At 37.7% G+C, this 17,839-nt stretch overlaps 1 protein-coding gene across 1 annotated transcript; it reads right to left on the reverse strand.

Annotated features, from left to right (window-relative positions):
• Positions 1-1,844: 1,844 nt before the first annotated feature.
• On the reverse strand, positions 1,845-14,377 carry LOC146331519 (E3 ubiquitin-protein ligase MARCHF9-like). Its single transcript, XM_084744694.1, has 4 exons — positions 13,010-14,377; positions 7,763-7,918; positions 5,059-5,251; positions 1,845-2,916 (listed from the first exon to the last, which is right to left on the reverse strand). Exons 1-4 carry the CDS (start codon positions 13,388-13,390, stop codon positions 2,600-2,602), a joined length of 1,047 nt encoding a protein of 348 aa, XP_084600820.1. The 5' UTR covers positions 13,391-14,377; the 3' UTR covers positions 1,845-2,599.
• Between the last annotated feature and the right edge of the window lie 3,462 nt (positions 14,378-17,839).

Raw genomic sequence — 17,839 nt, forward strand, 5'->3', positions numbered from 1 at the left:
AACTCTAATATTCGTCTCACAGGACTCTGTCGAGGATGTCGTGACACATTATAGCTCCCTCCTGGTGTCAGTCTTCATGAGAGACGTGTTTATATCTATAGATGCACAGAAGACTGTCTGCTATAAACTGAGCCGTGTCTCTTTATCTTTCACTAACCTTAGTTGTGAGGTTCAAACATTACTGAGACACAGTTTTGTAAATAAACTGTAAACCAACAGGATGTGAGTGGATTTTCAGTCAGGCTCTTTATAAATTCTGTCTTTATTAGATAGCAGACAGTGAATGGAGACGGAAGAAATGATGTGACAAAGTTCTTTGGATGTTTAAACTCAGGATTTGTGTTATTTGATTTTGTTATTTGATTTTGCCTCCAAGAATCTGACTGGATACTGGTTTGTATAAATAACTTGTTCAAAGAAACATAAATCCCCGCAGAGACACAATCATTATCATACATAAAAAATGAAAACAGTAGAATAACATTACTATTCTTATTTGAAGTTTTACTTTATTATTCTCTTTGACAAACATTAAATCTCTCCATTTGCCTCTGTCATCTGACAAACCATTTCTTCACATAATACATTTATTACAATGCTGAAACAATTTTCAGATGTACATGTTTTATGTGAGGTACAGCTGTGACTAATACCTTTATTATTTATCCTTAGTAACACTGATCGCATGTATCATTTTAATCATCACATGCTCATATTAAAATGAGATAAGTGAAGTTATCCTGGGGGTATAGATTTAAACTGACATACAAAATATTACCACAATATTCATATTGGCATTTCATAATATGAAATTATGTTTATTGCAGTATCCTAATAATAATATCTCAGTGGAATAAAATGGTGGTTGCGGTGTCACCAGCACATATGACTTTATTTCACAAACAGAAAAGGTCGGGAACCACAGGCATAGAAGACGTTTGAATAATATAGAGCGAACATTTTAACAAATATCTTTGTTTGATCAGGTGAGACAAAAGATTGTGTTTTTTTCTTTTTGTTAAATATTTGTGCATCATCAGGTGTATTTATTTGACTTGTGAGATTTGTGTGGCCCCAACAAGAAAAATCTAATTTGCACACATCAGGGTTGTTATAGATAACTAAAACTAAAAAAGAAAACTAGGTCTTAAAAACATTTTACTTAACAGAAATAAAATAATAACTGCACTTAAGAGAAAAGAAAACTGAAATTATATGGTGTACTTAAAGATATAATTTGCAGCATTTTCCTAAAAAAAATCATGTATGGACTCATATAAACATAATGCCTTTCAGTCATCACTGATGACCCAGCAGTTTGGTGTCCCTGAATCTGCAGAGACGTTGCCTGTGTTTCCTTATTTCCTCATTATTTTGCTTCACCAACCCAAAATGTCTGCATTTAACATCTTGGAAATGAGACTCAACAATCAGCTATCTTTTCTGGTGTATTCTGTATTCTGCTCAGACAAATCCTATTGATTCTACCTTTTAAAAAAAACAATTGAAATAAAATATTAAAAATTACAGGAAATGTCTTAATCTTCAGTCTCTGTAAATTTGGTTGCATTTTTGAATACAGGTTTTAAACTTCTTAAATATTGTCCCTGAAAAACACGCCCATATTAATATTAAATATACACATTAATTTTAAATTATTCTTATTCTTCTTATTCTTATTAATAATAAAAATAACAACAAATAAAACTAATACTGGAAATAATGTAAGCCAAAATAAAACAAAGTATTTTAAAACAATGAAAACTAAACTGAAACATGCAATCCCATTCTGTTAACTAACTGAAACTACACTGAACTGAAAACAAAAACTAAAAGCAAACTAAAAATAAAAACTAAGGAAGAATTCAAAACTACAATAACTTGGTTGCATATATCAGAAGTGTCACATTTGTTTTCAAAACAGATTCACTGAAGACTCACCAGATGTCCAATAAAACACAAAGTTTTCCTTTGAGATCAACAAAGTCTTTATTACAAAACATGAAATGTACTTTAAGGGTATATTTTAAGCAATTGTGTCACATCTCAAAGTTTTATTAGGATTTTTAATGTCTAATCCATCAGTGCTGCTTCAAGTGAAAATCTACCAGATTGTGGTGGACCCTCAGGGGTACGTTGAATAAACTGGGGGGGGGGTCTTAGGTGGAGCTGGGGCCGTTGTCACACAGGAGCACAATCACTTTTACCATCAAACTCTCTATTATAGAGTCAAATCCAAACATTAACTTTATTATTTCTTCAGACATAAGAAAACAAAAGAACAGTTCAATGACATTTTGTAACATTGGTCATGGTGGTAAAAAAAAGGTCAACAGCTTTAAGAATCAAAGCTTTTTGTTTTTCAAAATGTTGACTTTTGTAATTTGTCATGTTTTCACAGTCTTCATCTTTAAAGACTCTTTGCTCAAATTTGAGAAATATTTCTCGTTGTCCACTTTGAGCTCAGAGAAAATGTGCGAGCAAAATATGAGACTATAAGTAAACGGCAGTGTTAATGTGGAAGATTGGGATTTTTTTTAAATTAAATCCCAATCAAATACTCCTCAGCATGGGAGCATTTTGTCTGTATGAGCCAGCCTCATACAGTGGTCACCCTCATGACCACCTCCTGGTTGGCACGGTGCAGGTTGTTGGGTCTTAACTGGCTGAGGATGTGCAAAATAGTATAGCCACAGTGGTGGTGGAGAATAGTCCTGACATGTCGACTTGCCCTGCGCCCACTGTCCGCTGTAACAGTATGAGCAGAGTTCCTCTCAACACGACCTTTACTGCTGGAACTGATGGGGTCACCCAAGTCCTTTGCTTTCTCGTAATTCAGCACTTTCCACTTCTGGTTCACCGCCTGCCAGCGTTTAAAGATCCGGTAAACAGACGACCCTTCGTGGATTATAAGGCCTGGGCATAAAGCACAAAGGGTGGGGGAGAAAGCTGGGTTACATATAGACAAACAGTTGTTTGTTTAATTAGAATCAGGACGTACCAACAGGTACAGAAGGTACAGACTTAATCAGAAGTGTAAGTTCTCAGAAATAAAAAGATTAAAAAAATATGTGGGTATTTTGGCCTGTTTGGTGAGAAACACGTGTTCATGAAAATTCCTTCACAAGGAAAAAAAAGATGTAGAGACAGAGCACAACAAATATACTCATGCAGCACAAATGTATTATTTCACTTAGAATAATGCACATATTCAACAAATTACTGCATGTATTCTATGTGTGAACTATCTCCAATATGCTTTGCAGCCAGACACTGAATTACCGTAAACACAGAAATAAGAAATCATATTAATGATAGCAAGCAAAGTTAACCAGGTACTTATGGCCATGCTAGTGGCACAGCTCTGTTGATGGCAGTGTTGGTCTGTTGATCCTTCTGTTGGTTGGTCGGCCAGTTTGACAGCAACATCTCAACAACTACTGGATGGATTGCCATTAAATTTTGTCCAGACATTCATGAGTTCCAGAGGATGAATCCAACAGACTTTGGTTTTTTTAGACTTTTCTTTCATGGCACCACCACATTGACATTTTTTGTGTTTTCAGTGACGTGTCATTACAACTATAAAATGGATTGTTCTGAAATGTGGTGACTTTTCTTCTAGTGCCACCATGAGGTTCAAATCTGGTTTTGAGTGACGTGCCTCCTGTTGGACATCATGAAATTGGCTTCTCCCTCAGGATGGGTAACTATGGTGGTCTGCTGACTCTTCATGCAGCGCCATCATTAGGACAAAATGTCCCATCTGAAATAAACCTGGGCTAAGCCTGACTCCACCCACTGCAGAATTTTGAAAATTGCTCAAAAAAGAGGGCAAGATGTTGAGGAGGCGACGGGCTGAGGTGTGCAACAGCAACCAGAGAGTGCATTACTGCTCAGCCAGCAGTTGGAGCTGACTAACCATGGCGACAGCTGCTGTCAGGCTCTCTGTGTCTGCAGAAAAACACTGGAAACACAGAGAAGCGCTGGAGACAGAATCTGCTGGAGACAGTCACTAGAAGCACATTTGTAGCTTGTTTTGAAAAAGTTTCTGTGCTGTAGCCAGCCAAGTTAATGGCAGTGGCTCAGAGAGCATGCAGAGGGGCTGCTCTCTCTGGTGTCATCGTGGCCCCGCTGTTATAGTCTGGTGCTGCTTCTACAGCCACCAAAAGCAGCAAAATGTAATAAAAATACTAAGCAGAAGGTTAGCAAAAATAGCTTAAACTCCTATGAATGATGAGTCTGGACCTCAACATCCTTTTTTAAAATATAAATTTCATGATGAAGAGCAGTCCCAAATGGTTGGCTCTATCTCAGCATTGGCCTTGTAAGGCAGTGGGTGGCTTTTTGAGCCATTTTCAACTCACAAAATGCAAATATTTATAAACTTATTAAGAAATGTCCAAATTAACACCACCATTGATGCATTTCATCACAGTACACTAATGCAATTTAGTTTACAGTTTAAAAAAAACACATTTATTAAAGTGTGCACTATGTCCTTAATTTCAGCATCTTAGCATCATCATTGTGAGCATGTGAGCTGAAGTTAGCTCAAAGCCATGCTGTGAATAAGTAGCCGCACAGAGTCAATAACATCTCTGTAGACAGTTAGGTTAGTTAATAAGATGAGTTAAAGTCATGTTAATTGAAAGCCCAGTTGGTTCTTTAATTTACTAATGATTTCCGAGGTGTGATGATTTCCTGGAGAAAAAAAATGTAATTTGGTACTAGTTATAGGTTAAAATAGAACTGCTCTATTTAAACAAATACACATTTATTATTAGAAACATTGTTCTTTATATATGTTTAGTTGTATGCTTGCTTTTGCATGCTCAGCTGACCTGTTGTGTACTGACTAAAATGCTCTCTTGATAGCAATTCACTGGAATTAAGTGAAGTTGAAGTATACCATTAAAGACCCTCTCTGTTTTCCTGATAAAATGTACCAAATTACATTGTTCCTTCTGGGGCATTTTGAGGAAATTATGAACATGTAAGAAAAAGCGCTTCCACCTGTGAACTACCACAACACGACAGCCTCTGTGTGGGTCTTACCTACACAAACGATGTCCATGAAGCCGTACATGCCATAACATATCTGAAAGAGAAGGTCCTGTCGCTGCCATTTGGCTGAAGGACTGAGAGACGACCACACCAGCCAGGAGATACTGGCTATGAGGAACAAAGAGCCCAGAATAATGGCCGCAATCTGCACCCTCTCAATCACAGTCAGAGAGATGGCCTGCCACTAGAAAAGACAGAGTGAGACACAGAAATGGACTGAAACGCTGCAGACCTCGTGGGTGCACAATGCTTCTTGATTATGTGAGATGCTGTAACAGTTCATGGTTTGAGAAAGTCTTTGTAAATTGAGTTGTTGCGCAAAAATGTCCCTCTAAAGAGCACCACACATTCAAATAGCCATGTTTCATCTCAACACATATTTCCCAAATGTCTTCTGTAGCTTCAGAGTGTAATCACTGGGATTTGCAATATGCTGCTTTGAAACTGAACTGAGGATAGTCAATAATAAACGTCAACACACTTCTCCTTGTCTTGCTTATCTATTGCTGGATAAATTGCATAAACGCGTCTCTCTTAAAGGGGTAGTTCAGATTATTTAAGGTGGTGTATGAGGTACTGACTGATAGTGGACAGCAGTTAGAGAGATGGGCACCAGCTTGTAAAGCTAAGCAACGTACTGCTGAGGGTCTGCAACAAAAGGTATTTAACCACCTCAAAAGGAGTCCACCTAAAAAATCAATATCAATTTAAGTGTGCGCTATATTTAGAATATTTTCACTACGTTACTTTGCTGTCAGACAGTCTTTTGACTCCATAGTTGCTGATCTACTGCTGCCTCAACTGGTTAGTTTGTCTATGTTACTGTGTGACTTTGGTATTTTAAAATATTATAGTTTAGATTCACTGAAGTCACACAATCAGGACAAAGCAGCATCTGTGAGGTAAATATATTTAGCTATAGCTGACGGTCCACAGCAGTTTATTCTTTAGCTTCCACGCTGGTGCCCCTCTCTGCTACTTGTCCTATCTGAAGGCATGCATTCAGCCACTGGTTTGAGAAGGCTCTGTTTTCTATTTTGCATTAATCAAATAGTTCCAAGACACAAAATATCATGATACAAAGTTATCGTAATCCCAGCCGCTTGTTAAGATGAATGAAACTATGGTGTGCATATAACAGTCCACTTATAAATAAAGACATTACACAGATAATAAAAAAGTATTAAAAAAAAGTAAATTAGAGAATGAATTAAGCCATTTCAAATCAATTCTCCAAAAATATTCTATTCACAATGTTCATTCAGAGACAAAAGTATTGTCTTGCAGCTGAGGGAACAAGCATTTCATCTGATAACATCTCTGTTCCAGCATTCAGAGGCTGAGATCATTTGGTGATACTGTCTGTTCATCTACCGTCCATGTGCCACACTCTTTGGTTAAATCATGTGCCAGCTCTTTGAAATGTGCAGCGTCTCATAAATGTGTTCCTGGCATCTTCCTATAAGTCCTCATTACTTTCTTCTTCTCCATTTGTCCATAAAACAATAGTATAAATAGCTCAGTGGAGACTGAGACCAGCTACTCGCTTTTTGTCTGCCAACAGCAATGTGAAAGTAATGAGCTTCTTTGTTGGGAATGAGTTCATGTTGACTGGACAGAATGAGTCCAAACTATTTCTGTGGTGATGCTAATGTAAACACTGCGTGGCCTCTGCTGTATGTCATTACATTCACCTTATGATCAACAACAGCTAATATTATAATTTATAAAATAGTGCTGTGGCCAGTTGAATGTCAAAGTATGGTACTGTGCCAGGGGGTCCATGAAAGGTTTTCACATTCATTTGTCATAGTATAGAAAAATAGATAGTTTTTAGTTTTTTAAAAGGACAGTTCACCCTTAAAACAAAAATACATATATTACTTGTAATGCCACTAAGTAAGTTTACAGTAAGTGTCCATCTAGACCTTTTTGTCACTGTAGGAAGTACCGTCTTTCCCGTAGAAAGAAAGTAGTACCTACATGAAACTGCTCACAATAGTCTAACTGGGTCATGATTTCTGGGAAGAGACATTGCTGCTGAGTTTCTCAAATGTATTTTTTATTTTAGTTTTTTTGAGCACCACTAGCCAAGTGCTAAAATACGTTTAGACAATAGTTTTATTATTACATTTTATTCTAATCCAGCAAAACATTTTTTTTTTCCAATGGAAAGAGCTGCAGAAAGTCAAAGATCATTAGTCACAAAGATAAGGAGGTTTTTAAAACACCTGGTTCAGGCAACAAATGAAGAAAATGAAAAACAAAAAACAAAATTAAGGCAAAACAATGACAAGTACCTCCAACATGGCTTCATCACTGACCCTGCAGTGTCTCTCCAGTGAGGTGATAAATCCAATATTCATTTCATTTAGCTTATGCATGGGCTTTCTCTTGATATGTATGTGTTTGTATGTTATGAAATACACTTCAAATTAGCCCTTGATTTTGCTTTTGAAATTTTGTTTAGTTAGTGATACTTGAAACTAATTGATGTCAATTGCAGTGTTGCTGAGATGGCGCAAATAGTTTTAATATATGTCTAATATTTTTCTAATACATTTATTTCGTTTGTTCTTTTACACAACTAAGACCATAGAAGTGTAAAAAATAAACTATGTCAAATTATTCCAAGGGACAAACATGAGGGGGGTCCCCAGTATCTTGTGGGGGGTCGTTGGCTGCTGTGACCTACCTGCAGCGGGTTCTTGGTGCTGATGGCCAGGACCTGGTACTTGAAGTAGCAAAGCTCACAGCTCCAGGAGCCTCTCTCACTGATCCAGCGGATAAGGCAGGACTGGTGGGTACAGCGCACAGAGCCGTCACAGCGACAGGGGCTCAACAATTCCCCCTGCAGGACACAGAGGGCAGCTGCATGTTGAAACTGTTCTTGAATCTGCCAGTTAGACGATTTGATTCGGTGAAGATGACAGTAAAAACAAATTGAAGATACAGATCTTTTTCATGAATAGTCCAACTTGGAAATCCCAAGCCCTGACAGTGTTACAGTCATAGTTTATCTGCTGAAGGTACCGTATTGTTTGAGGCTATTTAATTCACTGTCATGAAGCTGACATTAAAAAAGACCAAGCACCAACAGAATATAAGCAACATGAAATTATACTGTACATTTGCAACTGAGATGTTACAATTAGAAAGAACGATATCATTTCAGAAAAGTAAAGAAAATTTTGACGAAGAAAGTATTACTCTAAAAGGTAAATTTGGGTCAGATTTGGTACATTTATGAGAAGAGCCCAATGATAGATTAAGACGAAATATGAGTGTTAAATGATGAATTATTTTTTCTTGTTACCCAACACATTTTGGTTATTGAATACAGTATAGTATTAGTCTATTTTTGATAAATTGAAAGTCAATGTGCAATCCTTTCTCCAGTGTTAATTAGTTATATTTGTCAGAGAAAGAGAGAGAGAGGATTTCAACAGGGACATTAATAATGATAATTATGTACGAAAAAATGATGAAAAACTGTAAATAATGATGAAAGCGTATGTCACAAATATTTCACCGCGGTTTTATCATCTGCAATATATGCATCTTCATCTTCATGCTGAGTTTGCTAAATCTGTACATTGATGTTTCATGATTCAGTCTAAATTAGGTCTGGTTTTGTTATAGTTAAAGTGTGATGAAGATAACTCATCTCTCTACAATCCACAGGTTCACTCAGTGTTTTTCCACTCTGAGCCTCATTGTCTCTGGTTGCACTTCATTGCCAATCGACTGCTATTTTTATGCTTCTTTTGAGTAAATTGGAACAAACCAGAGCTGCACTTTTTTACCACAATTGTTCTGAGTTTGTGTGATGTCAGTCTGTTTCATAGACTGTATTCAATATTATCAATTATGTGAAAAAACTAACTCTAAAACCAACTGTCTGATATAACTCTCTACCTGGTGCACTAATATGGACAGATATGAACCAAAGAAATGATCACTCTTTCAGTGTCTCTGTCATTGATAAATATGCATCATTCAACCTAAAAGTGTGTAATTGTCTCCATCAGTAGCACAACATAGTCAGGATTCTGTATTAGCACAGGCATTATGTGACATGACCCCAAACTGCAGCAGAAACTCCTTTGACACTTATAACATAACAAAAGTCTTAAGAAATCCAAGTAGGGGAAAGTATTGAAAAATACACAAATTGGTGATACCACAACTTCCAGTTTCTGTCCATGTTGAAAATTGCACATTTTCTTGTCTGATGTTCACACAAAGGGCTCAGTTCTGTCCACAATCAACCAGGAACAGTGTTTCACTTGAGACATAGAGTTGGACACAGTACAGTGGACATGCAAAAGAAAATTCTAAACCCTGGAATGCATTGCTGGGTCAAAATGAACAACTGGGTGTGTTATTTTTTTTTTCCAACATTTTTGCAATGAAGGTGGCAAGGTGGTGCAGTGGTTAGCACTGTTGTCTCACAGCAAGAAGGTCCTGAGTTCAAATCTCCCAGCCGACTCAGGAGCTGTGGAGTTTGTGACTGAGCCAGGGCCTTTCTGTGTAGAGTTTGTATGTGTGTCTGCGTGGGTTCTCTCTGGGTTCTCCAGCTTCCTCCCACAGTCCAAAGATTGGTTAATTGGGAAGTCAAAATTGTCCATAGGTGTGAATATGAATGTGAGTTGTTGTCTGTCTGTGTGTCAGCCCTGAGATAAACCGGCGACTTGTCCAGGGTGAACCCCGCCTCTCGGCTCCAGCCCGCCACAACCCATAAAGCATTAGTGGTTACAGATAATGAATGAATGAAGGAGCTTTGCAACAAAACCACTGCCAACATTTAAGTTGATTTGGCAGCCACAAATATTTTGAAAGTAATATAAAAGCAATATTTTCAGAGACTTTTAGATAATTTTGCTTTCAATTAATCAATGCCAACATTCATATAAATTAGTATCAATTTATGCTGCCTTATATACAAGTGTACTGATATTGTGACATTGATTTAAAATATTTTTAGGATTCAAGAAGTGTTAACATGACATGGTTAAGAAAGTTTCACCCCTTTTTCTCCCCACAGAAAATGCCTGTACTAAAAAGGCATTTTTGGTAGGATCATATTCAAGTAATTTTCAAAACTTTCCCTTCACATGATTCCTTAAGATTTTTTTCCTCTCATTCAGAAGACACTGAGGACACAAAATCTGTTGAGTTTGTTTAAGTTGCAGTTTGTGTGAGGCTGATCCACAGTTTTGGGTAAAGTGCCTCCTACTTCGCTCTTCAGTTCTGTTCTGTGCAGTTCTTTCATGACAGCATTGGAAAAGGGTTTTCACAATTATAATTAAACTCTGTGAGAAGTTTAACAAAAAAGGACACTGAATTCAGCTGATTGCACTTGGCTTCGCTACATCTCAGTCCAGATGAACATTTGGGATAAGATTTTTGGAACAATTATCAGCTCCCAACTTGCCACACTTGCAGAAATAACTGGAAGCAATGCAGGCCAGAATTCCAGAGAAAAACTTTCGGCAGTTGATTATTTTATTGTAGCTAATTAGGGCATAAAACGAGTACATTATACTTATTTTTATAAAGATATTTCAAGCATCATAGTTATTTGCCGACTTGAAAGGAACATTTCAGTGGTTGATATGTTTACTGCTGCTGTCAAAGGATACACATCCCTTTGTATCTTGAACTGCAGCTGTTCAACCCATGAATCAAAATGTAATAAAAGGAGATTACACAATATACTTGTTTTGATACACTTCATTATCTGCCGCTTAACGCCTTCATCTGGATAAAGTTTTCTTCTCTCGTGTCACTTTCCTGTAGCCTCAAAAGAAATCACAGGACATCTGGCGCAGGTTTTTGTTTTCAGTGTGAGACTCCCTTAGGCCCTCGGACTGACAACGCTCTCACACATCTCATTTTATTTTCTGTCTGACTGTAGGTGATGTGCGAGGTCTTTAATTAGTTGGATATCTGGAGGGTAAACTAAAACTTTCTGATACCAAAGTCTGTCTCTTCAAGGTTGATTTCGTCCACTGGATTTGATGCGCTCAGACCGTCCAGTGAGGCTGATGTAAACATTTTTAATAATAATATTTTTCTTTCTGCGCCTTGTCTTCCTCTGTTCTCCTTCATAGAACACACTTAAGCTGCATTTTGTGTGACCTTCCTGTAGCCTGAAGGAACGATCAAAGGTTTGATCCCTGTATTAACAGTTCCTACTGAAGAGTCCCTCGGCAAGTTATTGAACTCGTGTTGCCTCCTTCACTCAGATCCCTCTGAATAATAATGAGTGTAAATGTCTTTTATGTCGAGGAATCATTCGCCCAGACTTTTCTTCATTGCTTTTTTAAAATAGCCTAATTTTGTGCATCAGATGCTGAATCTATTACTGCAAAGAATTTAATGGTTCACATAAGCTCCTCCTGCATCTCTCCAGCCTATTCTTAACTGATGCCCTTCGTCTGCCCACTGTTATTTCCAGATCACTGGTGATAGATTGATTGCCGTTTTTAGTCCCTATAAGTCATTCTGGAGTTTTAGTTTGCCTCTGAGCAGACCTGACAAACACGTACAGATATTTGAAACAGTTTGGTGTTGACGTATAAGGACTCATAACTTCATCATGAGTTTTAAGACTGATTTGTACAATTATAAATCCTTTTAAGGTGCAGTAAGCAGTTCTAGAGAAAGATTGATGACAGTTAAATCTCAATCCCAGGTTTTCAAATATTGATGTTGTGGTAATGAGACTTAACAATCAACCATCTTACCAACCTGTGACTGGCTAGCGTCTCTCATTATAGGCTAGATTTTCTAAAGCCTGGAGCAGAAGTCTAGTTTTCTCAGACCCAGAGCCATTCTTGGCTATGTGTGGACTATGTAGTGACACATAGCATAGATTCCCGGAGTAACCAAAGTGGAACACTAAATTTATTAGATGAGCTCAACAGTGGCCACCCACTTTTTCAGCGGCTTCTGTTCCAGAAGTGAATTTCCCGTTCATTCACTCTGTTGACATTTCAGAAAATAGTTTTAGAAAGGAGTTTTAAGCCTTGAACCAAACTACAAGATTCAGGGGGAAAAAATTGGAAAATGGAAAAAAGGCCAAGCTAAAGACTACTCATCCCATAAACCCTTGCAAATGATACCGCTTCTTTTCAAATTTAGCTTTTGTCATTATTATACGGTTTATATTGTTAATAAGAGTGCTGTAATATGTTGTAGTCTGTTCTGTGTGTACATATAAATTATATTCACTTCAGTATAACAACATAATTAGTATGATTAATGTTGGTCACCTAACTAGCCAGCCTGTTAGCAGAACTAACGGTTCGCGGGCCAGTAAACATTTCCACAGTAACAGCTAGCTCTGCCAATCAGGGATGCTGCTGTAACACCTTAGGATTGTGGGTGTTGTAGTACTTTTCCATGACATTACAAATGATACCATACAGACTTGTGGAATCTACAGGATACCATCATTTCACAATCGCATTGCTCATGGTGAGTTTATCTTTGGATGGTTATAAAATTAAATCCTCTATTCAGAATATGAATCTATCTGGAACCCCACTGTTGAGCTACCTAAAAAAAACAAGCTCAATATAATGTACAAAATATTTTAAATGTCTTAATAGATGTTTACTGTCTTGTGCTTTTCTGGGTTTGTTTTCCTTAAGGATTTTTTAAATTCATTTTACATATTTTATTATGACGCTTTCATGATGTGTTCATTTCAATGTATTGTTGCCCTCAGCAGCAGTGGAAAATGAACCCGGTGACCTGTTTTCTTCAGCTGAGCACCACGTGGTTTGTGGCCACATGAAGCAGAAAGCACCTGAGCTGCTGAGGCTCCGGGAACCTGGACACATGGGCACCAGAGTCCAACAGAGCAGCTGAACCTCTTTGTTAAAAGGAGCAAACACCCACAGTATTATACCTGTATTATTTAACTTCCTACCTTCTCGGGGCCCTGGAAGCAGATCCGGCACTGCGGTGATCGCATCCCGCTCTCTGAGAGACTCGGGAGGGAAGCAGCATCCAGGCCTCCTCCAGCTCCTCCTCCTCCTCCCTCCTGGGCTTTGGCTCCTCCAGCAGCTTCATTATTTCCCTCAAACGCCAGGCTGCGTGGCCGGGGGTCAGAGCCGTAATATTCCTCTTCATCGTCCCGGTGAGAGCAGCTCAGCGGCGGCCAACCACAGCCGCCGATGGCGAGCCCTCTCATCCTGGTCTGAGTGTCCGGGTCTGTGCCTGTGTCAGTCCGCCTGCTCCTGGATCCAGATCGCATCAGTAACAACACTTTGAGTTCATTGAAAAACATCCGGATCCGATACTTAAACATCCTTCGGCAGCTGTTTTACACAGACACAACAAAGCAGCCTTCAGCTCCACGGTGGCAGCTCCATTGTTAATTATTATTTCTATTTTTTATTACTAATAAAATTATTATGGCATCTGAACCGCTTGATTCAAGCAGACAGTTCACATCCTATTAAATAAAATACAGATCTCGGTCAAAAAAGCATGCGGACAACATGATAGGCTATTAGATCAGCCCATAGCTCTTTGCATATCCTGTTGTTATAGCATGTGCACCGCCATCCAGCCAATAGGGAAGGATTATTTTTCATGGATAGAGGCGTTTTCTGTCGGGATTCAATGGAGGCTGAGAGCCACGAACTGCGAGGCACCAACATCAGAGTCAGAGGAGTCCAACAGCATCCTCTCATGCCTACATTTTCAGCCTGGTTGTTTGTTTCTACCCCCGCGGGTCCACTTGGTGCTTTAAATCAGCAGAAATGTTGGTGTCTTTTCCTCTGCAGGCGGAGAGGCAGCGTGTCTGTCTGTGGGGGGTTGATAGCCTATAAATCCTATTAACAACTAAAGTTAAAGCCGATTTATATTTGAGTTGAGCATTTTCCTACAACAAATTACACGAGGTGACAAGCGTGCATCCTTTGTTGTCTCGCAGTGGCATCCATCACCATCAGTTCACCAGTTTTCTCCTCTTCTTTTCTTCTTCTTCTTCCTCTTCTTCTCCTTCTTCGTTGTAGCTTGTGTTTTTTTTTTTTTGGCTGTTACATCGAGCGGGTTTCGTCCCACACCTTCTCCGACGACCCAGTTACAAAGTTACAATCCAGTAACGTTGCATATTAGAGACAGATACGAAAGAAAATTCTGACGAACAATAAAAAAAAAACAAAATCAATTTTCTCGACCACTTGCAACTGCTTTTTCCTGACCATCTCTGCGCCACAGCTCAGGAGGAGAGAGAGGATGATAGATATGGATTCCTGCACAAACACAGACTGCAACTGGCCCTTCCGGGTTGTTACTGCACTTCATCATCATCATCGTCGTCAAATGAAATCATGGCCTGCGTGGATCAGTGGGGCAATAAAATGCCACTTCGCATGACAGGCTGCAGCGACGAGCGCAGGATCCCAACGATGCCACTTGATTTTAAGTTGGCTTTCAGCTCAAAAGCAAAAACTTCTTAATCAGTATAGTTTCCCGTAAAAAAAACCCCGCCTCCCTCCGTGCAGCTGAACAGCAGAGCTGAGCTCCGTCCACAGTGAGCAGACAGCAGTGTATGACAGAGGCTGCTGCTGTCCAAGGTGCTGATATTCATGTGACGTGGAGGCCACGTGCTGATAATCATCGGATGATGGAGAAAAGAAAAACAATTATTGTGTTTGTTTAACTATGTTTGTGTGGTCCAGAGAACGAGGCTCACTCTACTTGTGGGAACCTATTAACTTCGTGGGGACCAAAACGTTGGACACCACAAGTTTAGAGGGTTATAACTTAGTTTTAGGGTTAGGGTTGGATTACAAATATAAAAGAAAGAAAGATTTGGTCTTCCTTCATATACTGTGCTTAAATTATTATTATTATTATTATCATTATTATTATTATTGAAAACAGGTTAGCCTCTAATAATTTAATTCTGTGCTTAATGTAATTTTAGTTGAACAGTTTTTCTGGACAGCTTTCAGCTACAATAACCTTTTTCAATTTTGTTCCTTCTTCTTTCTTTTTTCCTTCCAGTTTTTTTCTTCTCCATTAACTAATGCAAACGAAAAACAACGATAGTTCATATTTTATATAGAGACCCAGTCTGGCAACTTCAAAGATCCGAACAATAACAAATAACAATGGAAACAAAAGACATAAAACAACAATTGAAGAATAGTCAGGCAGTTGTCATGGTTAGAATTAAGGTAAGGAGCTAGGGGATGCATTATGTCAATAACAGGTTCCGAGGCATATAGTTACACAAGCCTGTGTGTGTGTGTGTGTGTGTGTGTGTGTGTGTGTGTGTGTGTGTGTGTGTGTGTGTGTGTGTGTGTGTGTTTCACCATGCATGCTGTCATGAGACCGTAATAAAACAAAACAAAGACACTCTGGGTTTCAAGACAGTAGGGACATAGCGCAGACAATAGATTCAATAGATCCACCATTCACAGAATCACAACACTATCTGTCACATAATTGTTTCAGAGGAGACTGTCTGTTATTAGATAAACAGACGTCTGTTCCACCATCACAGAGAGAAGCTGTTGTTTGAAGCTTGTTTGCTGAACTAAACTGTGAGCATTATGAAATGAACATCATCTACTGAAACATCAGAACTTCATGTCCTCCCTCAATACAACTATGGTACAACTTTATTGTCAGTATCCACTGAAATTCATTTTGCATCCTTTGGCTGCTCTGTTCAAGAGATCTGCAGCCAGTGGGGCAGAAATTCTTTTGTTTAGACTGAATTATCAGCTTGTTACTTTTCATTTCCATATTCAGAGAAACAGCCAACTCAGTGGAGTGGGTGATTCGAGGGTCTGAACCCAAGCAAGTGTTAAAGTCAAATATGTGATAAGGAGGAGAGGTGAGCAAGTTCATGATTGCATTAGCATTTTGCTTTACACATTTACAATAAGCTTGACATCATGAATTTCTGATTTAGTGACCCTATTTTTCATCTAAACGCAAGTGCTAAATGCTTGAGGACTTCAAGGTTTGTTTGTTTGTTTCTTTCAAGTCATAGAGGGATTTATGTTTATAAGTAATCAGTAAGTTGTTGAACCTTTGGAGTAATTGCTTTTTCCAGGAAAACAGTTTCAGTAAAAGTCAGATTTTTATTTTGACTATCCAAAAATGCTGAATATGAATATTGATGATCTCATGGGCAGATTAATTGATCTAATTGACCTTTATAAAATGAGACTATGGTGAGAGGTAAAAACTTTAAAAAATGCTTTAAAATAAAAAGTTAGCCGATTAAAATGTGAAATCAAGACTTCAAATAAAAGTGATCAAATAAAAAATAAAGAGGTATTAGAGCTAAAAATGTGTGGTGGAGATCCTGATAGATTAATGATGCAGACAAACAAGAGCAGAGAGACGATGACATATGTTAATCTTTCATGAAAGTAAAAGTATAAAAGTATAATCATGAAAATGTACATTAAGTAATATAAGTAAAAGTACTCTGTCACTGTTATACTGTAATACAATATATATCAATGGATTACTATTACTTGTATATTAATATAAAAGCATGGTTTTATTATTAGAATTGGTTTGAAATATTTTGTATCTATTGTAACCTCAAAATGATCAAAAATTGATAAATTACATTAAAGGGAAAAGCAGTAAATCCTCACATTTGAGATGCTGGAACCATGAGATGTTTGGTAACAATTTACAATAAGGGTACAAGTCACATACTTAAGTGATGCTTAAGTAATGCATGAGCCGTGATGATTTAATACATGAAATAATGTAGAATGTATCATAAGCCTGTGGCTCACCGCTAACAAATGATCATGTCACTTGGATTTTATGTGATTAGTTCACAATTAATAGATCATCATTTAGGGAAGGTCCATTTTTAATTTATAACTTCTAACTGTAGTTATATTTATTACTTCACTGTTTGCATCTGATTATATGATTTGTTCCATTTCTTATTAAATGCTATAAAATATTTTGATTGATTATTAATTATCAAAAGATTTGCCAATTAATTTTATGTCAAATAAATTAATTGACCAATTGTTTCAGCTGTACTTCAACTATTGGATAGATTTATTTATAGCCAAAAAAAATCATATTTTATAAACTCTTCATATGTTTTGTATGCAGAAATCTTAATTTGTAAAGTAACTAGTAACTAAAGGACTCAAATAATTGTAATGAAGTACAAAGTACCATATTTCATAGTCCACCTAGTTAAAACTTAACTAGAGAACTTGAGTAAATATACTTAGTTACCTTCCACCAGTGGATATACAGACTCATAATCATAGGCAGAGCTGCAGTGCTGCAGGAAAGACTGCAGACTGGAGAATTTGGGCCAATGATAGTTATCACAACTGAGTATAAATTCTGATCATGTGCGACTTACAGTTTGTCATCATCTATATGATAATGTGGGCCGTGGTGAAGATTATTACAGAGCTAGAGGTATTTCTATGTCCCAAGTGAGTTGATGCAATGAAGTCCCTTGAAGATATCATCAATTTAAAGAGGAAAGTAAATAAACATGTTAAACACAGTAATTATAAAACATTTATATCAGAAATTTGGTTATGCAACTTCATTCTGTCATCATTTCACCTAAAATGTAAACTTGTCTGCTCCATGAAAAGAATAAACATCAAAAATGTAATGTCAATCATCAGCAGACAGGTTTTCACCAACACAGTTCTGCAGTGACAAAACTGAGAACTGGTCAAATGTTTGAGACAACTCTCTAAACTCTAAACACAGTCTCTCTGCTGCTTCA

The sequence above is a fragment of the Lutjanus erythropterus genome, chromosome 2 (genome assembly GCF_056507025.1).
Source record: "Lutjanus erythropterus isolate fLutEry1 chromosome 2, fLutEry1.hap2, whole genome shotgun sequence".
Taxonomy (NCBI): Eukaryota; Metazoa; Chordata; class Actinopteri; order Lutjaniformes; family Lutjanidae; genus Lutjanus; species Lutjanus erythropterus.